The 27424-nt window shown below is 40.9% G+C and overlaps 1 protein-coding gene across 1 annotated transcript in view; it reads right to left on the reverse strand.

The window, feature by feature from the left end:
- The window catches only part of UNC13C (unc-13 homolog C), a 398557-nt gene that overhangs the window by 197653 nt on the left and 173480 nt on the right, over nt 1–27424 (reverse strand). Inside the window, exons 11-14 of the mRNA XM_034783191.1 lie at nt 26571–26740; nt 23475–23590; nt 21202–21365; nt 1526–1676 (exon numbers count right to left, since the gene is read on the reverse strand). Coding sequence (XP_034639082.1) covers nt 1526–1676; nt 21202–21365; nt 23475–23590; nt 26571–26740 — 601 coding nt within the window. The remainder of the gene's footprint in view (nt 1–1525; nt 1677–21201; nt 21366–23474; nt 23591–26570; nt 26741–27424) is intronic.

Consider the following 27424-nt stretch of genomic DNA (forward strand, 5'->3'; position numbering starts at 1 on the left):
GAGCAGATCCTTAGTTCTACCACTATCAAAGCACTGAGCAGTACACACTATGCTAGGTATTGACACAGCACAGTTTGCTCCCTCCCTGAAGGTGCTGGGGAACCAGGAGAGTCATGATCTCTCTCCTGGGCTGCTTTGCCACTTCCTGAGAGTAGGTATTACATCATCTCATGATCTCGCCCTTAGTACGCAGAACACTCTAATTCCATACTGAGTTTTCAACAACTGAAAACGACCCTTGATAAGCCATCTTTCTTGTCTTGTATAGTGTATGTACCTATTTAAAATCATTCTACCAGGAGTCTAACTTTAAGAGCCATTCCAGTTATACCAAACAGAAATATCATGTTTAACTTCACTTTCCCTATACAGGATTGGCACACTTTGATCATTTGTGTTTTCTAATAGTCATGTCCTGATGCCATGTACTTCTACAAAAGAGAGGCATTCAGAAAGAGAGTTCAGTACCGAACGAAACAGAAGGTGTAATTTTTAGTTTCTTAGATGAAAGATTTATTGCAAGCACTTTCCCTAATGATGGAGACAAAGGAAAGACACCTACTCCTAGTTCCTATTATATATGTAGAATTATTCCTGTAACTAGTTAGAGGGAAAAATCTTAGTTGGTGTTTCCACTAATGATGGTAACACTCTCATCTGAAAAGATGCTGAATCTTCATTATAATGTTTCTCTATTACTGACTTATGCAAAATTGCAAAAAATGCACATTTTTAAAGACCGTCACTACAAATATTCTTATGCTAATGGCCCTGAAGGTTCTATTCTGATGATTTAGGGCCAGATCCATTGGGTCCAAGTACATCCAATATCCCATCTGAGGTACTGGTCTATCGATCTTAATATAGAGTTGTGATGAGTTTGTAAGCGTCTACCTTAAATCAAACCAAAATTCTTCTGATGTGAATTTCATTGAAAATGTCACAAATAATGTGCATGCCAATCTTTATGTATGTAAGAGTTTAAAAAAAGATGTGACCAAAGTACGCAACATGCTAATATTAACTTATCAAAGAGACCCACGGCAACATTTTCAAAAGCACCTAAGTCTCTTTTTCCGAAGTAACTAAGGGCACTGCTACGCTTGGAGCTAGTGTTGTGCAGATATAATCACACTAGCTTTTATTGAGCTGAAGCACCAAAAATTGTAATGTAGCCAAGGTAGCACGGACAGCAGTAAGTAGTGGCACAGATTAGCTGCTCAAGTACAAACGCACCTGGCCCCTATGAGTACGTGCTTGGGGTAGCTAGTCCATGCTGCTACTCGCTGCTGCCCATGCTACTGTGGCTACACCATTATTTTTAGCATGCTAGCCCAATGAGAGCTAGCGTGAATATGTTTACATGAGCTGGGAATCGCAACCCTAGCTCCAAGTGTAGTTACAGCCTTAGACACTTTTGAAAATATTACCATCCCTAATGTCATAGGTTCCATGCTACATCAACTCTTAGAAAGTAGATACTGGGAATTCTATCATATTGCCAGGGTAAAGAAATTATACTTACACCAAAGTTGGTAGCAGCAAAACGATCTGAGGCAGACACATTAGTTGTAGCTGTAGTGTGAGCATAAAAAGCATTTATGTTGGCCAACAAGGTACTCATCACTGCTGGAACTCCAGAACACATGTATTTAGAAGACAGACATGAAAAGTGCCTAAAATTCAAACAGAGATTACTATTAAAATATTAGAAGTATGCTATACAGATACCTTCCAAGCGTTCGATGGCCAGCTTCTGCTTTCATTTCCACTGGGGTAAATCCCAAGTAACATCATCAACTCCAATGGCGGCTCTTGGGACTTACACTGGCATACATGAGATCAGAATCTAGCTCTGATCTATACTGCTGCTATGGGTTGTACACTGGTGATTCAAAACTGAATACAGCTAGAAATGTTAACTTGTATCAATTCTAAAATAAAATGTGATTATATATAGTATTATATTTGACTGTATTAAAAGAAAAATGTTTATCAAATATAAAATGTGTTATCACAGAAGGCTACAATGGGTCTACACCACCCAGGTTCGTTTCATGTTCAAAGAGTTTGGGTGGTAGGTATAAAGAGGATGAAATTTTTCTAAAGTATTACTAAGGCTTATTTTTTAGGCTATTTTATTACCCAGAAGTGGGACTTCCAAAAGTCGTGGACACTAGAAATCTTTCCATCTTGCTTTACACTCAAAAGAAACCAAAGAGCATCAATACTGGTCGTACACCAGGCAATAAAATAGTGAATATCTGACTTCCACTCAGGAGAGAGTGCAAAACCAGAATAAATGGTGTTCTTCTAGAATCAATATTGAGTGCTAATCAGTCTGTTACATAGGACAACTACATATAATTAGATGAAATTCTGACTATTGATAAACTAATGAGAACACAATGTCAACTGTAAGGTCACAGAAGATTTAAAAAACATAGTATAAGTCATAAAGAAGTATTAATACACAAGGTAAAAATGATGAGGAGTTCAATTTCAACACTTCTGAATTTAAAACAAAGTTGATGTTATTGTTGGTACACACTTTTTCTGTTTCATTTTAATGAAAAAAAAGAAAAAGACTTTGAAAATACAAAATACTGTAGATTGTACAAAAAAAAGAATGTAATACAAGCACTGAATGCTTAATTTTGTATAGGTGAACTTAAGCCAAATATCCTAATTCATGCCATTGCTAATGTCATCTTCCACTTACACTGTTTGTCCATATCTCCTCCCTCACTTCAATCCTGTCACTGGATTCTTGTCTATAAAACATATTAAATCCTGCTACATTTCCACAACTCCCCACTTAATTTCACACAGCCTACATCCAGGGCTGGCTCCAGGCACCAGCTGAGCAAGCTGGTGCTTGGGGCGGCAGATTGTTTGAGGCAGCATTCTGCCCAAGCCTAGGGCGGCACGGCCCCCTTTTTTTGTTGTTCTTGTTCCACTCTGGCTGCCCTGTAGAGGGCGGCGGCGCGGAGAACCAGAGCGACCTGCAGGGCATGCCTTTTCCTTCCTTCCCCGCCGACCGGAGTGGAGCCCTCGTGGCAGGCAGCAGGAGGCCACATGGCAGCGCCCCTGCTGTAGCCCTGGCCATCCCCTTCTCTCTCTCTCTCCCGCCCGATCCCTCCCCCTCCCAGCCCCCCCCTCCAGCCCCAGCCGGTCTCCCTGCACCCGTGCTCCGGCCACGCCACAGGTTGTATTTTTTTTTTTTTGCTTTGCCATTCTGGCCGCACCGTGTTTTTTTTTTTTTTTTTTTTTTTGCTTGAGCCGGCCCTGCCTACATCACTGCTTTTATATCTTCCAACTCTCCTATTCACCACCTGTGGTGCTCCCAATCCCTTTTCTGAACTGCTCCCTCCATCTGCTTGTGACTGACTGTCATGTCCTGATCGGTCCCAACAGCTGCAGCTGCTCAAACCCCCTGCTGGAGAGACAAAAATGACTCTGTCAGGGTCCACGATACCATTCCTGGCATCATGCCTTCAATAACACAGATTCCTATGATCTCTTGGAACAGTTTGTCTCTTCATGTCAGCCAAGCACCATCTCTCCCTGTCTTAAAAGCTACTTTTTCCAGACAGAGGTATAATTTCAGGGGGGATGCTAAGAGAGGAAAATAGGACTCTCTTGCCTCCCGCTTCCTTCCTAACTCTCAGACTGGTGTGGAGAGGTCCTCAGCACCAAAGCCAAAAGTGCTCCTGTCAGCTGCAGCGGGCAGCCAGCCCTCAACCCCTCTGCTGTGTGAGAACAGCTCTCAGAAATAAAAACTCCACTCAACACCTCCATGCTCAGTCAGCAAGGGGAACGAGAAGAGCCTAGAGGAGAGCTTCCTTTTCTTCTTTCCTCCCAACAAGCTGATCCGCCATATCCTGCATCATGTTTGGTGGAGGAGGAAGAGAAAGAGAGAAGACACATAGCTGTCCCACTTCCTTCTGGGGGGAAGGAAAATAAGTACTCTCTGTGATGGAGGAGAGGCTCCCTCACTGGGGACACAAAAGAACCCCTGGCATAGTGTGTTCAGAGGCTGAGACACAGGGAGCCTGTGGCATGGTGGGCAATTAGGACACTATAGGAGGGGTTCAGGAGGAGGATAGAGTACCTGTGATTGAAGGATCCAGGGGGGACAGAGGAGAGTGGAGGAGAAAGCAAGTACCCTTTAGGGAGGTGCTTACAAGGGTGCCGTCATGTTGCCAAAAACTCTTTGGAGTTGATTGCCAGTCTCTCAACACAAGGTGTTTTTCTTGGAGTCCCAACTTCTGGAGTGATGTGATTACATGACAATCTTAGCTTTCATTAAGAAAAGCTAACTTTATAGCCCTTGAAAAGCTCAAAAACATGAACCCAAAGGGCTCAAAAATTGAGTATTTTTAAATTTTCATTATTTTTAAGCTAATCTCATGATTTTTGTGGGCCTGAGGCATGATTACTGAATACTTGGTTTGGCACTGGTGTTACTCAGTTTTTATCCAGGAAAACTCAAACCTCAGGAATTGGCCCTTAGTAAATTCTTTGTGAACACTACACAAAATATTATTAATAATTAAAGCAAAAATGCCTGCCAAACTGCCGTGAGGAAGACCTCAGTGGTGAGGCAGTAAGAGGCATGGTTGGTGATACATCAGTTTAAACCTGCACCAATCACTATCTGCTTCATGAACACATCAGGGAATAAGAGAAGATAGAAACCTGCAGCTCCAACAAGGCAGACACTTGGATGAAGAGACTGTTCCCATTATCATTTTTTGCTACCTCCACATTACAAGTCTCAGGCATCAAGAGTCAGGAATCCAGGATCAGGAGTCAGACTTAAGTATATCTGATCTCTGATTCTGGATCTCTTTTACATATGTGTTACATGTGTAACAGTGACAGACTCTGGTCATCGGGGGGCAGGATCGAACCTGAGACTTCTGGAGCTTAGTGCATGAGCCTCTACCGCATGAGCTAAAAGCCAACTGGCTATTAGCTAAGGTATGTAGAACAAATTCATTAATCTCTCTAAGTGGTCTCGGTGCCACTAGATGGGACAGAACACCACACCCATGCACCTCCAGACACAGCTCTTCCCCACTAGCCTTAATCAGTCAGGAAGGACATTAGTCAGTGCTACAGACATTTGAGCTTGAATCAATGACTTGTATCCCATTGATCTCAGAGCAAGATCATCACAAATGGAGTCAGAATAGATTCCAGTGTATTCCCAAATGCTCCAACCATATGTCTTGTCCTTATTTTAGTTTAAAACATTTTAGGTCTTTTTCTAAAAGAATATAACATGAGAGACATAATCAACTGACCCTTGTAATTGAAATGCAATTGGCTGGAAAAAATTATTATACTGCAATTTTCTAACTCCCTATAGCAACTCATTCAAGACAAGTAACCTTATATTTTGTTTTAAAATCACGACTTCTGAGAAATAAACAAGTCATTAATTTGTGCAGCCACAAAAGTCTTCAAAAATACCTAACCTTCTATTTAGTTGTTGTTATTTTAAAATATGTTGTGGACTTCTTAATAGCTAAGAACACAGAGGATTCAGGCACCGTGCAGGGTTAGTGTGCACTGGTTGCGGGGATAAATCCATCCCTCACTCCCAACCATGAGCCAGGCTGTGGGGCTGGACAGTTGGTGCAGCCCCCTGGCGCAGATGCTATGGGACTCCCGTTTAGACCTGAGTGAATAACTGATTTTTCAGGTCGCTGCAGTTCAAATAAAAAAAACTGAATTTGGTCAAACCAAAACTGACATTTTTCAAGATTTTTGGTGAAGCAAAAAAGTCAGAAAAATATTGTTTAGATTTTGGGCATTTTTAACTCTTAATAAAAGTAAAATAAATGAAGGGCTAGATATTTACAAGTGCCCTTGTGAATCTAGACCCCAATTTTTAAATTTTTTTTTGGCTGATACGATTCAGTGTATGTGTCCAATTCGTTAATAGTCGTCCCAAAACTGCATTTTTGATTTATATACTAATGGTCTGAAAAATTTCACCGACCTCTGCTCAGATTCAAGTGATTCTGGGGTCCCTTCCCTTGCCTGGCCCCATTGTGACCTTCCATATTTGATTCTGGAAAGTTGGGGTAAAGACCCTTTCCCAGGGCTCCAGGGTTTCCCCACCACTCCAATGCACTCTCTATGCAGGATTTAAGTGGCATAGAGATCCTTGAGCTGAAGTGCATTAACAAATGGTGTACATTAATGCTTAGTGATTATATCATGCTTTTTATGTTGATAGCTTTGCAAACATTTACCAACATCTCTGTGAGGCAGACCATTAAGTCCTGCTAGTCTCATTTTACAGATAGAGAAACAGAATCAGAGAAAACAGTGAATGACATGGCCTGGGTTTAAAAATCAGCACTTCCTTGCTATCTGGCTCATGATCATGTTGCTAGTCAAAGTTTATTTTCATTAATGCCAGAGTATTTCAGCAACCTTTTAAGGTTAAAACACAAATATGAGCAAATCATCATCCAGATACTCATTTATTATTCGGGTGTTCTAATTACCTGGCCCAATTGCTTTGTATGAAATTGCAATGTTGACATGAGATGATTTTCATCAGCATTTTCAAGTAACCTTCAAGGTTAATAGAAAACACCACTGATCGATTCACCAAGTGCATTTTGAGATTAGTGTTTAAAATTTCAACAGGCATTAATCAGCATATATAGGGATAATCAACACAATCTTTTTTCAATAATTAGATGAAACATCCAATTTATTATACTTAAAATTCCACTGCTGATCTAATATTATTTCCATACAAACTTTGCAGTTAATGGAAAACACCAAAGATCCTTCTAGTCTGTTTCTTGGTTACTTTTAGTCAAGCTCTCATGTCATACAGCAATTTCACAGCTACTGTGTACAATTTTACAAGTTTTACTGTAAAATCTAACACTCCCCCAGTTTGTTCTATTCAGTTAAATTGTGAGATATTAACTTTGCACTAATGATGTCCTTTTTTATGCTGCTCATGATCTTTGAGAGTTTAAATGGTGCAAAATAAAACCATGAGTATTGAAAATCAGAAATTGTGTGCTAAATGTGTTTCTCTCAGCCAAAAGCAATATTTACTACTAAGACCCTGAGTATTCAATTTTCATTTTGAGTAGCAGTTACTCATATCAATAGTAACATTGACTTCAATTGGACTGTCCTTGTGAGTCAGTGCTACCCAGAGTTGAGTAAAGGTTCGAGAATTGGGTTCTTTGCTTTTGTCAGTTGGTTTCAATCATTCTGAATCACAAAATAGTTTAAAATGATGACAGCTTATTCGGTAAATACATTCTAATGTTTAATCAATTAGAGATTTATTTTTCATTTTTAAATCCCCTTTATAATAAAAGTGAAGCTAAAGAATTATGCCAATTTAAAATCAATGGGATTTAGGTTCCTTCATACCCAAGTCCCTTTTTAAAATGAGACATAGGGGTTGGAATGCTGAGTGGATCAATGCCTAAATATCTTTAAAAATCTGGTCTAATGCTTGAAAACCTGAATTAAACTGGTCATCAACATATTGATCATAACCTCCCTAAGGCCTGAGCTCAAGTATTTTGTATGCGATATTTATAATATGACTATCTGAGAAATGTAATACTCATACAAGTAGGCTAAAAAACTCCAACTCTGTTTACTCAGCAGTATGGTAGTTACTTGGTATTAGGAGTCCAAAAGAATGAAAATGGGTTTAAGCAGAGAAAAAGGAGGAAATGGAACACATGCACCAACTAAAGTAATTCATTAAACTAATCCTGGAACGTGTTCTAAAAATGTCAATGTGCAAATATAACTACCAGTAGTTCCTTAGCAGGTTACCTTATGGACTTTGATTTTAATGCTGTAGGTATTAAAGTCTGGCACTAACCTTAACAACATTATGGCAATGGTATTTACACAAAGACAAACTTCTTAAAGATTTGTCCTCACTCTTCAAAAAATAAAAATAAAAATAAAAATAAATGTGTGTTAAAAAAATAAAGTGCAGCAGGTCTTTGAACAATATCAGCAATACATTAGGCACAAGCACTGCATACATCAGTTTGTCTTTCTCCATCTATTGTTCTACTGAACAAACATTTTGCTAGTGCAAGGAATTTTTGCTAGACAGTTTTTTCTAGATAGGAATATTCTGAGTTTATCAGTTGCTGAACTGACAAGGGCTCCACTGCTCTATATCATAACTAATGGAGTTTTCTTATATACCAAGACAGAAAAAAAGAGAGCAATTATAAAATATAAAAAATGGGAACATGAATGCATGTTTTGCATATGTTCCAGGCCATTAAAAATAAGTGGCTGTTCATCTTAATAAAAAAAACCTTTCAATATTCCAACAGTACAGAGCCATCATCATCTTTCAAAAACAAATGCAATAATTAAAAATAATTTAAAAAAAATCTATCCTTGGAGGTGCATTTTTGGTTCTCCCTGACATTGGAGAGAGCCTACATTTGTTCAAGGAGCAGAATTTTCCCCAATGTCATTCTTTGGTTTAATTACCTGGGATACTACAATATGATTGACAGCAGGTAGCCAGAATGAGTTACTGCACTCGCCTTTCGTTTCTAGAGACCTTGATTCAAGGTAGAGCTGTACAAACAAATCCTACTATTTTTACATATGAACCTTTTCATAGTTTTGTTTCAAGCTGTTGCACAATTATTCTGTCAAATTGCTAGTTTCACATCAGTAACAGAAATTTCTCATGATTTTGATGTGAAGTAACATTGATCTGGAAAAAAAAACTGATTTTTTTCTTTTAAATTTTGCACATGCAGTTGGAAATAGGCAGATTTTTGAGAGAAAATGGGCTAACAATAAAATTTCACTTTTGTGAGAGAAATTGAGCAATTAAAAAAAAATCTGAAAACCTCCATTTTCGAAGTTTTTGAATTTTGTTTCAGTTTCTTTGCTCACTTCTAATTAACCTCTAGCCTTAGGGTCACAAATGAAAATGACATTTATTATCTCATTCTGCATCCCATTTTTTCACAACAAAAGACCCACTCTAGGTTAGATTGAGACTATATGACCAGCCCTGAGAAAGGGCTAGGTGTTACTGCACTCCCTGGAGCAGCCTGGGCTAGAGATTGTGACTCAATCACACTCTCTCTCCTGGCTCCCCAAGGAGGGAGTAAATTGTACTGGAAGTGGGTTCAGTGCAGTTCTTTGGCACAGTTATTCTGGCCAGTGCATTGGGTGTAGTGTGAAGGCTCTGTCCCATTGCCACCATGTTCAGCCCACCTGCACAGAAGGGGGTTCATAGTGGCTCTGAAGGGCCTGCTTCCCTTTCCACACTGTTACCCACAATGTAGGTAACACAGGCAAGGGATTAAGGGAATGTCAAAAAAGCCGGGCCACAATTTGGCACTTAAACATTTAATATAAATGGTGGTGCCTGCTAAGAAATGCCCATGATGTTGAAGATCCATACCAGGGAGCTTGGTTTAAATCAGTTCCTTTAGTTCTTCATTTTCAAGAGCAATATATTCCTTCACCAATGTTAAAAAGGAAGAAATTGCAATAAGGAGTTCAAGACTTAGAAATCATTATACTTTTATTATAATGAAAATGTTACTTTCACTCTAAAATGGCTGTTCATTTAACAATACACGGACAACGATTTTAGAAATAGGAATCCAAAGAGCTAAGAGTTTGTTTTTTGGAATGGAATAAATTTAAATTGTTCTTAGCACTTCATAGATTGTAAATTGCAAAATTTGCTGCAATTCTCCATGGGCAACTGTTTAGCAGAATTACTTTTAACCTACGATTCAGTCATAATATTTTATCTAATATTTATTCTCTGCTGTCATATTGTTTTTATTTTCTGACACAGATTAACTCCTAGATGTTTAAAGCACATGCTATTGTAAACTTTAGGTACATCTAGCTTTGCTCAGCAGGAGTTGATAATAAATTTGCATAAATATACTATCCTATGTTAAGTAAAAAAAATCTAAAAAGAGATATTCTACCGTCATATCTTTTGGATGGCATAAAGCATTAATCAAATTATAGAACTATAAAACCTGGTTATTAAATTTTTTATAGGAGGAAAGAGATTATCAGACAAGACAAGTTCTGGTTACTACTAGACATACCGATCCAGCTCCTCTCATTTAGAGACCATTGATACAATTCCATATACGTCACTGGAGATATACTAACATAAGAGAATTAGGACTTGAGCCTGCAAACACTTATGGGGACTGCTTGTAAGTATGAAGTTGAAGGGTCAGTGCCACATTCAAGAGCCTCAGTCCTTGACTCTGGCTTAGCAGTACATTGTGTGAATCTGAGAGGGGGCAAGGAGGACAAAGGTGGCTTTACTTTGCCTTTCAGCTCCCTAGTTCCTAGTTCCAGCTTTGGGCTGGTTAAGCTGCCTGTGAAAGTTAGAGCACCCTCAGTGCTGCTCTAACTTGCAGCAGCTGGCAATGTTCCTCAAAATGCCCATTCTGACAGCTGTGGATTGCCAGAAAGCAGCAGTGCTCTAGCCACTCTCCTTCCTCTTGCAAGCGACACATGATTTAGGCCAATTTTATGATCTCCTTTTTGCAGCTGGAGTAAGGAGGACATAGAAAGAACTAGGATCTGGCCCAAGGTGTGGATTTCAGCCCTTTAACTGTGGCACTTCCTTATATCTGAAACTCTCACTGCAGTGGACTGTTTCTATGAGTATGGATTAATCACACAAATTAAGCTTTGCAAGCTTGGTCCTAGGTTTTTTACGGTCAGCCATAAAAGGAAATTTGTGTTTTGCTTTTGGGAGCCATTTTCAGCCATTTTGCCTAGTGCATCAAGTGGCCAAAGCACAGGGGGGAATGATATAGGCTAGAAGAGTGCCTTAGGATGCATTTCACAAATGACACCATATAAGAATAGATTGTATTGTAAGATAAAACAAATTAAAATGCAAATATCTCAGTTATTTTTTAGAATGAAACTACAGGCTTTAGAAATGCTTACATTTTTCCACAGCACGATTAAAAGGCACTGGATTATTAACATCAAGCACTTTGGCTTCAATTTTGCAATAAAATTAGCTTGGTGTCAAAACAATTTAAAAAATCTAAATGCAGTTTCCTTACTGTATCAACATAGTTGAAATTCTAAGTATGTAACATTTAAATTGCTGTTAATGAGGGAGCTTAGTGGCATATTTTCAGCAGCAGCAGATCTGCAATAATAGTCTTATATTGCCGGGTTTTAGAAAATTAATATAAGGAAAATCATTTGAAAATATAAAATTTCTTCTATTGCCTTTCCAAGTGTTATTAGATGACATTTTTCTTTCTTCACAAAAAACTGCAAGACAAATAGGTGACTAAGTAGACTAGCACTGTAGCAAATATGACTTGAGAAGTGGAGCCAAAGCATCCCAAGGAGATGGGGAATAAAGGTCACGGTCTACTCTCTTGATCTTACATTCCACAGAAGACACCTCATGCTGGTCCAAGGAACAAGGAAATGCAGTTTGTAGCTTCCTGATCCTGAAGCTGCTAGGGTCCAGCTTACTCCTGGAGTTGGCTAGGGCAGCACAGCACCCGGCTGCCATGGTAGCTATGGTCCTGTCAGCAGCTGAGGAATAGCTGGAGCATAGGAATGACTGGCTATTCCTCCTCCCTGTTCCCAACATGACTCCCTTCACCACCCCGGCCCCTTTGGGAGCACCCCCCCCACACACACGGTATATCACCTGTTCTGGGGACTATGAGTCTGTCAAAGAGACTCCCTACATCAAGGATGTGGCTTGCAGTCTGCTTTCAGCTATTTTTCTTGGTGTATCTGTGTGGCCAAAGCCAGGGGCAGCTCATTGTTTTTTGCTGCCCCAAGCACGGCAGTCAGGCGGCCTTTGGCGGCGTTTCTGCCGGTCCCACGCCTTTGGTGTGCCCACTGCCAAATTGCCGCCGAAGCTGCGGGACCGGCAGACCTCCCGCAGGTATGCTGCTTAAGGCTGCCTGACTGCAGCCTTCATGGCGACCGGCACACTGCCCTCCGCGGCTTGCCGCCCCAGGCATGCGCTTGCTGCGTTGGTGCCTGGAGTCGCCCCTGGCCACAGCACAGGGGTGAATTCCCCCTAAAGCCCTGGAAAGAAGAGCCTGCAATCTAAGGATCTGACCCTAATTCCTTTGAAGTGAATAGCAACATTTCTGTTGACTTGAAGGAGAGCTGGATCAGGCAGAAAACTAAGAAAACTCTCAGTTGCTTGGTGGGCGGCATGGTGCTACTGCATCTGTAGCCAAAACTGACCTGGGGCCTGATTTTCAGAGGCGATGACATCCCACTGACTTCATTTGGAGCATGATTGCTCAGAATCACTGAAAGCCAGGTCCACTGTCGTTATTTATTGCTGCCCTAAAACAATGCAAGATCACAACCAATCTCTAGGGCCTGTGACTCTTCTGCTCTTCATGCTAGAATGAATCTCATCAGCAGCTGAAGCTGACAGAGACACATGCAGGACAGGCTAATTAACGAGCACACCTAAATGAAGCAAAAGCTATAGAAGAAAATGACCTTAGTGGGTGATTGGTGTGCTTCCTGCAATTCAGTCACATTCAGTAAAGACTAGCAGGCGAAAGAGGTGATACAGCAAATGGGAATTACTCTGCTGGAATGAGAATTATGTTGTTGAGATAGGAGGGTTAAGTGCTGTCTATGCTGACTCTTGCTAGTGAGAGGAGAAGACGCAAGGCTTATTGCACTTGACTCTACTATAGAACATGCCCAGGCCTCCAAATACATAATTTCAGCGTCAGGGTATTTGCCCCTGGTTTGGCTATTTCTTTTAAAGGGAAATAAATGAGATTGGACTGGGGAAGGAGACGAAAACATCTTCTCCTCTATTTTGTTACCACTTTAATTGTAAGCTTCCCATCCTCACTCACATAATTCTCCTTCAAGTTTGCAGCATACATCAACATCCCCATGCTACAATGTGTAACACAGATCCTCAAAATGGGGGACCGCTGGAAAATTTAACCCTTTTTAAGGTGTCTAGGTGCTTTCCTTCATTACTGCCCTCCTTCTTTGTCTGTCTCTCTCCATTGCCCCAAATGTCCTTCTCTCCATGTACTGCTTCTGTTCTATCTGACTGCTTCCCAAATTCCCCCTTCTCATTCCCACTGTGCCCTTACATGTATGAACAGCCACACTTCAGCGGGTTCCCTGCCTTTGGTACTATGAGGGAGCAAAGATAAAAGAACAGTTACTTACTGGAGAGCAACTGTGATTCTTTGAGATGTGTGGTCCACATGGAGTCACCCTGGGGTGTGTCACATCAGATTGCCCTGGCCAACAGTGTCTGTTGGAGCCATTCCAGTATCCCAGATATTGTCATGTCCCCACAGCTGAGGGCATAAAGGGCAGAGTAGGACCAACCATCCTTCAGTCCCTTTGCCACTACAGAATCCCAGAGGAGTAGGACAGGAAAGAAGGATGGGCCATGGAATTTGGACAACACATCCTGAAGAAACACAGTTACTGTAAGATAAGTAACTTCTTTCTTTGAGTGATTCTCCACATGGATTCCATTCTTGGTACCTAACAAGCAGTTGTCTGCTTGGAGGCAGGCAGTAGGGGTCCTACTTAAACAGTGACTGCAGAGCAGCCCTAACAAAGCAGGCATCTGATCTGCAAGCCTGTATTAAAGAGTAGTATCTTGTAAAGTTCTGGATCAAGCTCCATGCAACTGCCCTGCGGATTTCACAAATAGGGACATTTTTCTAACAGGCTGCCTGAACTCTAATGGAAAGAGCTCTAAAGTGGCTAGGTGGATCTACCTGGTGAATATGTACCTTGTCCTTATACAGTTGGAAATCCACTTGCATAATATTTGAGAGGCTATTGCTTGATCCTTAATCCTTTCTGCAACCACCACTAACAATTTAGGGATGTTCCTGAATGGTTTCATCCTGTCAATGTAAAAATACAGTGCCCTTACCACATCAAGTGTGAGAAGTTTTGCTTACCTGGGGTTGAGTGAGGCTTGGGGAAGAACAATGGGAGATGACCAAACTGACTCACATAGCTTGTTGAAACAATTTTGGGCAGAAATTTAGGATGAAGCCTGAGATTGACCTTGTCCTTTTAAAACATTGAACCAAGAACTGTATCTCCCTTACCTCTCCAAGGTGATGCAATAGCTACTACAAAGGCCATTTTTCATGGATAGGTGATAGAGGAGCAGGGGGAGGATGGACTCATCTACCCTGTTAATATTATATTGAGGTCCCAAGAGAGAAGGGGCTCTCAAAATGGTGTGAAAAACACAAGGAAGGCCCTTAAAGAATCTTGCAACTGTTGCATGGGAAAATAAAGCGTGGCCCTGGAGAGTAGGATGATGTGCTGATGTTGTTGCTAGATGGACTGTTATGGAGTTGATAGCCTAATTTTGTTCAGGGCTAGTCAATAGTCCAATATTGCTGACACGGGTGATGTCAAGGGAACCAACTGGTGCCCAAACAGAAAGCCTCTTCCACTTAGCTTTATAAGTTACCCTGGTTGAGGGTTTCCTGCTTTGGAACAGAATGGTCTAAACTTTAGCTAAACAGCTTTCAGTGTTGCCAGCCAGCACCCAGGCTGTCAGATATAACAAAGTTGGGTCCAGGTGATCCTCTGAGCATTTTTCTGCAAAACCTGTCAGCTCCCTTGGACATGGCGGGAATGGACACTGGCATGTGCCACAAATATTTTGAGGTAGGTCTACCTAGCAGTGATTCTCACAGCCAAGTTCAACAGACTCAGGCTTGTGCTACAAATAGTTGTATAGACAGGGATTTGAAGTTGTGGCTTGGGCTGGAGTTCAAGCTCTGAAACCCATCCCCATCGCTAGCTTCAGAGCCCGAGCCACAATGTCTACACAGCTACTTTAGTACAATAGCACGAGCTTGAGTCCGTTGACCTGGATTGACAGGCTCGTTGCTGCAAGCTGTTTAGACAGATCCGTGCAGGCTCCAACTGTTCCTCATTTGTAGGCCTGGTGAGCCTGCCAGGCCTGGCAGAAGGGGAAGTGATGCATGTCAGAGAGAAATCCCTATTATGCCTCAATGAGGATGAAGAAAAGAGATATACCTCTTCCGAGAGAGGTTGTCCTGTCAGCAGAGTTCTGGCTCTGTAGTGCTCTCTTAACTGTGAAGATGGTGAAGTCAGTATCGCAGATCCCTCCTTTACCTGCTGTACTGATGACGTGGCTTAGCAAGACCCTCATCCCCTCAAGTATTGGAGACTCCAGTACTGTGCTTTCATATAAATCACTCAGAACCATAGATGCCCTAGGTACCAACACACTAGGTACCGATGTGCAAAGCACAGGGAGCATGGTTCCAAATTTGCCTGTACAGAGGCTGTGGGTACTGAGTTACTGGATATGGAATGATCATTACTGAGAGAGAGACAGTCTACAGGTTTAGCGGCTATCACCACCACTCTCTTAACAGTTAGTACTAGGCCTCCAGAGAGACTATTCTCAGGCAATTGGCTGCCCTTTGACTATTGAACTCAGAAAAGCTGGGCATGTGGTGACTTGTGCCTCACCTAGGTAGGCACTGGAGAAGGTGACCTATGCCTTGGCTCAGTTTTAAGTGGTGGTTCTTCCTACCACTGTTAGAAGTTATTGAAGTTGGAATAGAGGCAGACAACTAGGGCTTCTCTGTCAATATAGTGTGGGACTTGGGGTGGAATCTCAGCTCACCAGGGCACTAATGGGCAGGGGAGGAGAACTGAGATTTAGCTCCTTTCAGTGTCCAAGGAAGCTTGCCTAGAGTGCACCAGGAGGAACAATTGTAGGTGGGCTTCTCTAGCTTTTTGAGTCCACTTAGAGAAGTAACAAAATGGAATATGTTCCTCTCCCAAACAAAACACGAATGTAGAATGCCCATCACTAATGCCCACTGGAAATTCATAGGAGGGGCAGGTTTTAAATTTTAGAGATTTTGCTTCTGACATTTTAAAAGAGCCCCTAGACAGGTGCAGGAGTCTAGCCTACAAGTAGAATCGAACTAAAATAAGAATTCTATGTGTGTGTGTTGCCAATGGGCAGAGGCAGATTACCGTTTTGTGGGGCCCTGAGCCAGAGTAAGTGGGGGCCCCTCCCCACCCCTTCTGTCTGCAGTTCTCCCCACCTCCCACAACCTGACCCACTCCCGCACAGGAGCACCGGGCAGGTGGAGTGGAGTGCAGGGGTGCCCATTTTTCTGGGCCCCCCCAATTGGCTGGGGCCCCTGGGCACGTGCCCAGTTGGCCTAGTGGCTAATCCACCACTGCCAATGGGCAACAAGACCAACTAATAGCTAACTAACACCACTAAACTAGCACAGAGAAGCAGGCAGGGATTCCATCTTGCTGCCATGGTTAATAAAAAGGAACTGAGGGATGATGGGACCCACTCTGCCCTTTATGCCTTCTGATGGGAGCGTGCCAGGTTATCTGGGCTATGTCTGCACTACATACCACTGGTGTCATCGTGCAGCATATGTGTAGCTACATGCTGCAGGTGAAAAGCAGGCTGGTTCCGCACTGGGATTCATAGCTACACTTGCCAATGAAAAGCTCTGGCAGAAGGGATGCAGCTGGGAAATACTTCAGCAGGTCCTCACTCTGGCTGAGCCTTTCCCTGTTGTGTCCACCTACCACCCAAAACCAGAGTCTTTCCTGTGGAGGGAAAGGGCCCGAGGAGCAGGGAGCTGCCAAAGTCCTTCCCCACTCTGGAACCTTTCCCCCTGCCGGAGAGCAGCAGAGGAGGATTCCAGCGACAGGGAGGTGGCAGAGCCTTTCCCCTTTGCCTCCCCTGACAGAGCTTTTCCCCATTGCAGGAGTCTTTTCTTGCATAGGGGAAAGGTTCCAGCAGCAGGGAGGCAGTAAGACCTACATTGCTAATAAGAGCAGTGTAGACAGGGAGGCATAGCTTTGGGGAGTAGAGAACATGTAGGGTATGTACTCATCTACATACCCACACCCTTCAGACAAGTCTTTTCTTGCCTAAACTGTGCCTCACCAGCTTCAATGCTAGTCTATTTATGCCTGTGCTAGGAGGACTTTGCAGGTATGTTCTCTATACTCTGCATGCTTCTTTCAGCGGTGTGGACATACCCCTAGGCTGCAGATGCAGCCCCGACCGATACTATAGGCCAAAAGAATCTGGTCTTGCACACACAGAGTGCATGCACAGCCAAGAGGAGTAGAATCCATGTGTACAGTCACTCAAAGAACCAGTAGCTCAATACAGGATTATGGTGAAGTAAGTGTAGCTGGAGGAGTTGTAGAGCTGCAGCTCTGGAGACAGGAGTTCATGACTGACATACAGAACAGCTATTGCACCGGCAGTGGCTTTGCAAGCCTCTTCCCACTGCCCCATCCCCATCCATTGTAATTCAGATAGGGTTGCTAACTTTCTAATTGCACAAAACCAAGTATCCTAGCCCTGTGCCTTCCCCGAGGCCCCACCCCTTCCCCGAGGCTCTGCCCCTGCTCACTACATTCCCCCTCCCTTGGTGGCTCGCTCTCCCCAACCCTCACTCACTTTCACTGGGCTGGGGCAGAGGGTTGGGGTGCAGGACGGGGTGAGGGCTCTGGGGTGGGTCTGGGGATGAGGGGTTGGGATGCAGGAGGGGGCTCCAGGCTGGGGGCAGGGCCAAGGGAGTCGGAGGGCGGGAGAGAGCTGTGGGTTGAGGCAGGGGGTTGGGATGTGGGAGGGGGTGAGGGCTTGGAGCTGGGGATGAGGGGTTTGGGGTGCAGGAGGGGGCTTAGGGTTTGGGGAGGGCTCAGGGCTGGGGCAGGGGGCTTGGAGTTGGGGCACAAGCTTATCTCGGTCAGCTCCTGGTCAGCAGCGCAGCGGGGCTAAGGCAGGCTCCCTTCCTGTCCTGGCACTGCGCTGAGCTCCGGAAGTGGTCAGCCGCAGGTCCGCGCGTCCGGTTCCTAGGTGTGGGGGGGAGGGGCGCAGGAGGCTCTGTGCACTGCTTTTGCCAGCAGGCACCCCCCCCCCCCAGCTCCCATTGGCTGTGGTTCCCTGCTTTAGACCTGCAGCACCGCTGATCGGACTTTTAACAGCCCAGTCAGCAGTGCTGACCAGAGCCACCAGGGTCCCTTTTCGACTTGGCGTTCTGGTAAAAAAACGGATACCTGGAAACCCTAACCTCAGGCCTTTCCTGGAAGGATAAGGTCTAAGGATGAAAGGGTCTCTGTGGCCATTTAACCTCTCTGAAGAGAACAACAACAAAGGTATTAATCAGTGCCAGTTGTTGTGCTTTTTGTGAATTTTACCAAAAGAGATGAAATGGACAGAGTCTGCAAACCAGAACTTGGAGTGTCAAATGCTTACAAAGTGTTCCTCTGAGCCAAGTAATTACATTCAAATTCTCTTTCTGTTGTATACTGGAAAATTGCTGTTCTTTTAGACTGGAGATATATTTACCACATGGGATCTGCTCTTTATTCTGGTCACTCAATTCTCCAAAGCAAGAAACTACAAAATTTGTCTTGGTTGTTAAAGATACTCCACAAAAAAGATGTCTTTTCATAAACACAAGCAAAGCCAATTGATGATCACCCCGAAAGAAAACTCCTTGCAGTAGAACTGCAGTATTTTTACCAAGATGCTCTCTTGAGCTGTATAAGTGCACATACTCGTATGAGTTGCCCATTAGATTTGGCTGAATAATTCACTACACAAAATTTACTTGATAAATTATCCGTTTTTTATTCACAAATTGTCCACAGGTTTGTGAACATGCTCATTATTCAAAATTAACTATTGCCAATTAATTTAAAAAAACAATACTTGGTCTGTAAAAAGCAACAGAGGGTCCTGTGGCATCTTTAAGACTAACAGAAGAATTGGAGTGTAAGCATTCATGGGTGAATGCCCACTTCATCAGACGAAAGCTTATGCTCCAATACTTCTGTTAGTCTTAAAGGTGCCACAGGACCCTCTGTTGCTTTTTACAGATTCAGACTAACGCGGCTACCCCTCTGATACTTGGTCTGTAACTTATATATGAGCCATTCACTGTGAGCACACAAAATTTAAAACGTAATAGGTCATGATAGGCTTCCTTTCCCCGACTGGATGATTATAATTCTTAGTCTCCAGGTTCTGGTGAAATTACTTGTGATTATGAATCTGAAATTCACATTCTGCAATATTCTATAATGTTTGCTTTACAATTTCTAGTTTGGAATTCCTGACAAAATTAGTTCATAGAATATTTGTAGATGGCAAACACAAAAAGGGGACAAACCAATCTAAGCCAATTCATAAAAAATAAAGTGAATGAAGATTCTTAGAAAATGTGTTGCAGTATTTGCTCAGTTCTGTTTCTCTTCCTTTTTTTATGATGAAAATCAGGCTGTTGTTACATTATTTACCAATAGAAAATTGCAGCTTCCTCTTTATATGAAAAATTAATCTTTCTATTTTTATTACTACTAAATGAAAACCTTAATCCAAAAGAACCAAACATACAACCCTAGCTTACATCATATTTGAAATCCAGAAATAGTTAGATTTAAATCACCCTGTGGAAAAATGACAGTACTCTCAAACTTTCCAATAGATTTTTTTATCTAGTCATCATGAAGTAAAAAAAAATATATATATATCAGTAAAGACATTTTTCAGCGAAAGGTCTCTGACTGATGCACATTTATCCCTCAGTGAGATAACCAGTCAAACCCAAGGGGTAGTTAGAAGGGAACTTTGTGACAGAGAATCAGACCTGTTTTTTTCTGAGAAAGGCATCTCATGCCCAGGCCTTAACTCTCAAGAGTTTATCATGGAGTAGAAACCAGTGTTGTTTTTGTTTTCATCAAGGAAGTGAAGGCAGTAGGCACCATACACTGCATTGTTTTATACTATAAAATAAATGTCATTTCTCTTTAAAGGACTTGGTCCTAAATCATTTATGGGAACATTGTACAATAGAAATAAATCTAGCTATAAAATTATAATAGTACATTAAGTAATAGTTCACCTCTTTAAGCAAGATGTAACGATGTACAAAGGTAATGGAAAGATAAAGGAGAGAGAGTAAATGCATCTAGTGGTTAGAGCAGGGAACTGGGAATCAGAGGTTTAGATTCTATGTATGCACACCCTGTGCATGAGTTTCCCTACATGTAGCATGGATTTAATAATACCAGAGGGGAATTGCAAGGCTTAACTAATTAATTTGTCCAGTGTGCTTTGAGATCCTTGGAGGAGTTGCACTAAACAAGTGCATATAAATACACAAATGCCCTCCTACCTTGCAGATAGAGATCCAGTACAATATTTAACAATAAGATGCAGTAAATAAAAGAAATAACCATTGCAATAGATGGTGCCATTAAATCCTGTGATGAAAAACTTTGGGGTTTATGTGCCTTAGCATTATAAGAGAAGATACTTTGTTTTTAAAATATACTATCAAGAAATGGTGGAAACAAGATACATGCCTGAATAATAATAATTAAAAAAGATCTATAACAGCAACTTTTGTAGTGTTAGTGAATTTAATAATATTCATCTGGATTTCCGTGAGCATGGTTGAAAGCAGAATTTGATCCTTTTATACTGACAGATTTTCCACTGGGCAAATATATTGTGTATAATGGAGAATTATTCTCCTTTAAGCTCCAGACACAAAGCCCCTTAAGTAAGGGGCCCTGTTCTAATGTGACCAGAGGGTATTTCAATTTAGATTATCTAGTGCCACTACAAATCACCTACAAGTTTTTGAAGTTGTGGTCAGCATACCTTATATATAAAATTGTGAAAATGTACTACTGTATTATTGACATCACCATTAAGTTTTCTGTACTTCTGGGACTGATGTTATATCACTACACCTACTGATTTATTGATTAATCCAAAAATAATTTGGACTGAACCAAAGCCAAATGATGAAAATGAGAGTCTTTCCACTGACCGCAATGGGCTCTGGATCTGGCCCACAGAGATTATGATGGTCTATTGGTAAGTATACTCTGCGGATAAAAATAATAGCTAATAAAACATTTTCACATTTCTACTGTTAACTGGGAAGTACTTCACTCTGAGTATTCTTTGAGAAATAGATTTAAGAGACAGACTTTTTTGATCAGGATTGCATTTGAAAAGAAGAAACAAGGATGAAGGTTTTGAATTCTTCACTCTACTCTGATAGATTTTTTAAAAATTAGAAATGATATACTTACGTCATAGCTTGATAAATATATTCAATTCCATAACGCATTGCAAATTCATCTACAATTTCTTGTGCAGCAGCATCAAAGTATACCTTCCAGGCTTCATCTCCTTTCACTTCAGGGATTTTTACACCACCATTAGATTTAACTTCAGTCAAATAATGGAATAGGTTCTAAAGGTAAGAGATTTTTTTCAAATTAATAGGAAATTTCAATATTTATGTGGCATTATATAAGTCTATTCTATATTATAAAATATTTTTTCAGAATATTCATTAATTTCAATTTTTGTTTGCCTCTGCAATTACTAATACCAAACTAACCATCATTTGGAGAGGAAAGACTAAAGCTTTAAAAATACTTTTTAAATGGAGCTCTCCCAGTGCAGGCTAGTGATTCAGCAACCTGATCTATCTCCTTGACATAAGGTCATTTCAGTTAACCGTTGCCAACAGAGACAATTCTAATGCTATACAAAATAGTGCAGGAAGTTTCTCTTTTGTCTTATGTGCCCTTGTTAATGAATTATATCATTATGTTATAATGCTCACTGAACTGTCCAGCAGCTTGAATTGGATTTTTAACCAATGAATTTCAAGTTTCATGATTTAAAAATTCTGAATTATAGGCAATTTGTTAAGAATATCTCAGAAATTGCTCACAGAACAAAGGGACATAGCAAGGATCAGGGTTTAGCAACCTTCACAGCAAGAGCTAGAATTTAATTTGCATGCAATGACAGAGAATTTGTTCTTCTCAGATTGCCTGGCTTAGCTACAAACAAATAAAAAAAACAGGACTGTTGAATTCAGTTTCCTGGATATTTTCAATGACAAAAGATGACCAACAATTTTGAGATCTCCATTTTAGCTTTACACAGCCATTTCTCTTTAGCCCAGTCCATAACCATGTAGCGGGTGATCCTGCACCATTGATGATAATGGAGTTCCGCCATTCACTTCAAAGTGAAGCTGATCTGGGCCCTATACAACTTAGATACACACACTGTGCATGAAGACTAGTGCCCAATGCAACTATACCTTAGAGACATTTTTGTAGATACCCTTTAGAGCTTTAGTACTGTACCTTTCCTAGCACACCCATACAACGTTTATCTATTTTCTTGTGCTTTGATGATAAAAATTAATTGGTGGGCCAGTCTGATGCAAACAGGAATTAACGGACACAGAGATGCTCTCAAGTTGCTGCTGCTTTTATTTGTGATTAATTTTCTTTTAATTTATGTCAAAGACCGCCTACTCTTGGTGCTGCTTGTTTCTCACCATCATTCCCAGGAATTCTTCTGCCTGTCCTCATATTATTATATTTCTGGGACATTGCAGAACTATTGCAGGGATATTAATGCTCATCTGCCAGTGCTGCTGTACACTGCAAGGCACCCTTCAATGAATCGAAGGACGGGACGTACATAGATAATAAGATATTGTCCTTTGTTCACACAGCGAATGAAGAGTCTCCCTTGCTCTCCCACCCTCTATCTTTCATATTATTTATTCCTAATCACATAAAAGTCCTCCTAAGGATCTAAAATTAGAAATAAGCCACCTAGGTCAGTAGTTAAAATCTGAAAACTATATGGCATGAGCAGGAGAAAAAAAAGTCTAATATTTTATTAGATGCTTTCCTAATTCCATGTAAAGCTCTGCCAACACAATTTGATCCTGGACTTCTATTGTAGACAAAGTCCAAATGAAACTAACCGGAAATCTGACTGAGAAAGAACTGACCAGTCAGCCTCCAGGAAGGGAAACACTGCTCTCTATGGATTGCTATGGCCTGTGTGTCAACTATCCTAAACATTACATCACTGATTTCTCATGTCTCCCATGGATGATGTGGGAGCATATGTATTCTGTTTTTTGTTTTTTTTTAATAATTTAAAAATAAACAAATACAATCCTAGTATTCTTGATGATATTAACAAGCATATGACTGGCATTTAAAATGTAGAGCGTAGAGAACTGCAGAAGCAAAGCTTAGGAAGTCACATGGCCATTTCACCTCTTTCTAGTTTCTAACCATTTGGCAAGACTAATCTGCTGATGTAGTAGCATATCAGTCTCTCTTCCTTGGATACAATAACTTTGAATCTGGTCATGAGATTCAATCATCGATACATATTCCAAGAGTTTTAACTGAAAAACCTGTTGAAGTGAAACTAAATGTATCACTGTTCTAGCCTTCATAGCCCTATGTTCTCTATTTATCTAATTTCTATGTAGCAAAAGGATCTTGTACATGAACAAACTTCACCAACATACCTCATGTAAATATGTGTATTGCACATGGTATGGAGCAACTTTCTCCTCTCCTTTTATTTCAACGTTGATTTTCAACCTAATGGCACCAGAGACAGCTGATTTATCTGTTCGTTTTTCTGAAGAAACAGAAAAATAATTGTTAATTTTTACCAAGAATACATTTCTGTCAAAACAGAGAAACACAGTTTCGGTCCAAATACTGTAATGTTTTCTATGCCCCCAAAGTCCAGCTGTTGAGCACAACATATATTGATTTCCATAGTTAGGAATTTCTAATGTAATGTCATTTTTGATATTTTTGCAAACCTGAGCTCCCATATGGTCCAGGCCATGGACTGCAATATCTTGCCATGAAGTAACAAATCTCCCATAATTTGTCACCCAAACAAACTCAAAATAGGTTGTACACAAATGCGTGTACTACTTTCTTTTAAAGGAAATGAGTTAGTATATCTCATAGAGCTGGAAGGGACCCTGAAAGGTCATCAAGTCCAGCCCCCTGCCTTCACTAGCAGGACCAAGTACTGATTTTGCCCCAGATCCCTAGGTGGCCCCCTCTAGGATTGAACTCACAACGCTGGGTTTAGCAGGCCAATGCTCAAACCACTGCGCTATCTTAATTCACCTATTTCTTATTTACTATTTTATTATTACTATTGGTGCTTCCCCCTGGGCAGCACCAACAGCCTCAAAGACATCCATGCCTGAGGGGAAACTCCAAATTCTGTGCATAGGCGTGATTCCTCAACTGGGGCTGAATCATACTGAAGAAAACATCTGGAGAACTTTGCATGAAGCCATCTATATTAGTTTATCAAGTTACTACTGATTCTTATGCTGACAGCTGTTCTTTGATTTCACCTATTATTATTCCAGTCCATTCAAGCAGTGTAATCTGATTTAACAAGCATTACATTTTTTTTAAATAAATCTTTTGTACAGTGCTGTGAAATGAATCATGAATAAAGGGAATGGTATAAGGAGTAAGAATCTGGCACTCTTACTAATCCAATGCATTTCTTTTTTGAAACTCCCCCCCAAATGTGTGTGTGTGGGCAGTAGAATGACATATACCATCCTCCTTTTTAAGATATTACAATTATCAGGAGCCACCTATAAAGTTTATTGTAGAAGACTGTTAAAAGCTTTGCAGTCTATACTTTTTCTTTCTTTTCTCCAGTTATACAATAAGGGTATGTATTTTCAACATTAAATTGCTTCCAATCAAATCAGTTAAGCAACAATTTTTGAGGCATCAGTTTTGTCAATTGCTTTCTATTATTGTATCAGTTTTATCAATTGAAAGATACTAAGGAAATCTTTCAGGATGACAATGACTTGTTTATCTTATTAAAAAATTACTCTGTGTACAAATATATACATGGCTAAAAGATTTGTTTAATTTGCTGCAAAGAATCAAACGTTTTTCTTTACATGTCCATATCATAGAATCATAGAATATCAGGGTTGGAAGGGACCTCAAGAGGTCATCTAGTCCAACCCCCTGCTCAAAGCAGGACCAATTCCCAACTAAATCATCCCAGCCAGGGCTTTGTCAAGCCGGGCCTTAAAAACCTCCAAGGAAGGAGACTCCACCACCTCCCTAGGTAACGCATTCCAGTGCTTCACCACCCTCCTAGTGAAATAGTGTTTCCTAATATCCAACCTGGACCTCCCCCACTGCAACTTGAGACCATTGCTCCTTGTTCTGTCATCTGCCACCACTGAGAACAGCCGAGCTCCATCCTCTTTGGAACCCCCCTTCAGATAGTTGAAGGTTGCTATCAAATCCCCCCTCATTCTTCTCTTCTGGAGACTAAACAATCCCAGTTCCCTCAGCCTCTCCTCATAAGTCATGTGCTCCAGACCCCTAATCATTTTTGTTGCCCTCCGCTGGACTCTTTCCAATTTTCCACAATTTTTCCATATATTTCAATGGCTAATGAAACATTGAGTAGAACAGTGGAGAAATAAGGGTATTACATTGTGTGATAAAGATTTTTGCCCAGAAAACACATGTGTTCCAACTTTGGCAAACTCCCTGTTACATAATTTACCTTTTGCAGAGCAGGCAATCTAGATAAAACATTGTTAGCATATTTATATTATCAAACAAGTAGGGAGGGTAGTACTTGAGTTACAGCACATCTAGTGGATACAAACTTGCTTCAGAAAAAAAGCAATATTGCATGCTTATCTTTATGTAAGCTAACATCTACTTGCAAACATTAATTATTTGAACAAATACAAATTGGCACATTGTGTGTAATCATGGGCCTTATTCTCATCTCTGTTACATGGGGATAAATTAGAAGAGAGTCCAGTGATAACAGACTAGCACAAGTGAAATGTCAAAGGAGAATTAGGCCCAGGACTATACAGAAACATATATTAAATGATAACATGATTATTATTTGATATTCAGTCAGCAAAGGATTCTATGTGTTTCCATATGTGATTCATTTCACATACAATGAGATGTGAATAAAGTGATATGAGGTATTTATTTACACTGTCCTGATAGCTGTAGCAAAACTATCTACCAAAATCCTTTGAAATAATCTCATTTTGAATTAAATCAAAAATTTGTCTTTTGGAGTAGGAATTGCTTTAATTGGCCTCCTATTCAATCTTTAAATAAAGTTTTATTTCTCTTAAGTCTGACTCAAAAGTGAGATCTAATTCCACCTTGACCTGAACCTGGAATCCAAAACTGAATATAATTTTATATATTAAGAAGGAGGTTGGCGGAAGCCTCCAGGTAGATATTGAATGAACATGGAGTTACCCGCACTGTACACTTTTATCTGCCGGGTAGTCCCAGGAATCTAATAGTAAAGTTGCAACCTGATTAAAATCATATCAGGTGTCTCCTGTCCTTCTTTTGGCATAGCCGGACAATTATTTCTCTAAAATTTGACTCAAAAGTGAGATCTAATTCCACCCTTTTAAACCTGGAATCCTAAACTGAGTATAATTTTATATATTAAGGGGAGTATTATTTTCATACAACAAATATGCATTACAAAGTTCACAACACTATACATCTTGAGATTTTGTCTAAACTAATTTTAAGTAATAGAAAATGATTAATACCTAAATTGTACCATACATCCATTTCTCCGCTTAGTGTTCTCACTTCAATGATTGTTTGTCCCAGAAAGTCATCTGATTCCTTTTTGAAATGTTGTTTTACTCTAGATTTAATGTCATCATCTTCATCCCAGACTCTTACTTTTATTCTGTCTGTGGAGTTATGGCATTCACTGTAAAACAACATACAACAAGATACAGGCCATGATACATTTTCCCAAACAGACTTGTGAATTACTGTTTATTATTATTTATTAATTTTATTATTGTAGTGCTAGAAACCCCAGTCATTGACCAATACCCCATTGTGCTGCGGAAACACAAAACAAAAAAGACAATCCCTGCCCCAAAGAGCTCACAATATAAAACAAGAGACAACAGATGGTAGGGAAGGATAATTATGAAGGCAGGGAAAACAAACAGCAGTAGCCTTCAAAACACAACTAATTTTTTGAAGTATGCCTTACTTTCTGCCATGGACACCTCACCACTGGTGAAGATCCCCCTCTATAGGGGAAGCCCAGGGCAGCTGCAGCCAGGAGAGACCCTGGCAGAGCAGCTCCATTAGACCCATGCTGCCAAAGTGGAGGCCAGAAGAACCACAGGGGCCTGGAACTGTTGTGGCGGCACAAAGATTCCATGTGGATGTACATGGCCTCTCACAGACCTTCTGGGCACTGCAGAGATTCTGAGAAATTTGAGGGATATGGGGAAGGGGTGGGAGAGAAGGGAAGTGCCCCACACTATATTACGTGAGAGAGGAGAGGCAGACTCTATACTGTCTTGATGCAATGACAGGACAGAAAACTCAGAGAGGAAACTTTGCAGATTTCTCCTCCCATCAGCTCCTGTAGTAA

The sequence above is a fragment of the Trachemys scripta genome, chromosome 10 (genome assembly GCF_013100865.1).
Source record: "Trachemys scripta elegans isolate TJP31775 chromosome 10, CAS_Tse_1.0, whole genome shotgun sequence".
NCBI classification, from domain to species: domain Eukaryota; kingdom Metazoa; phylum Chordata; order Testudines; family Emydidae; genus Trachemys; species Trachemys scripta.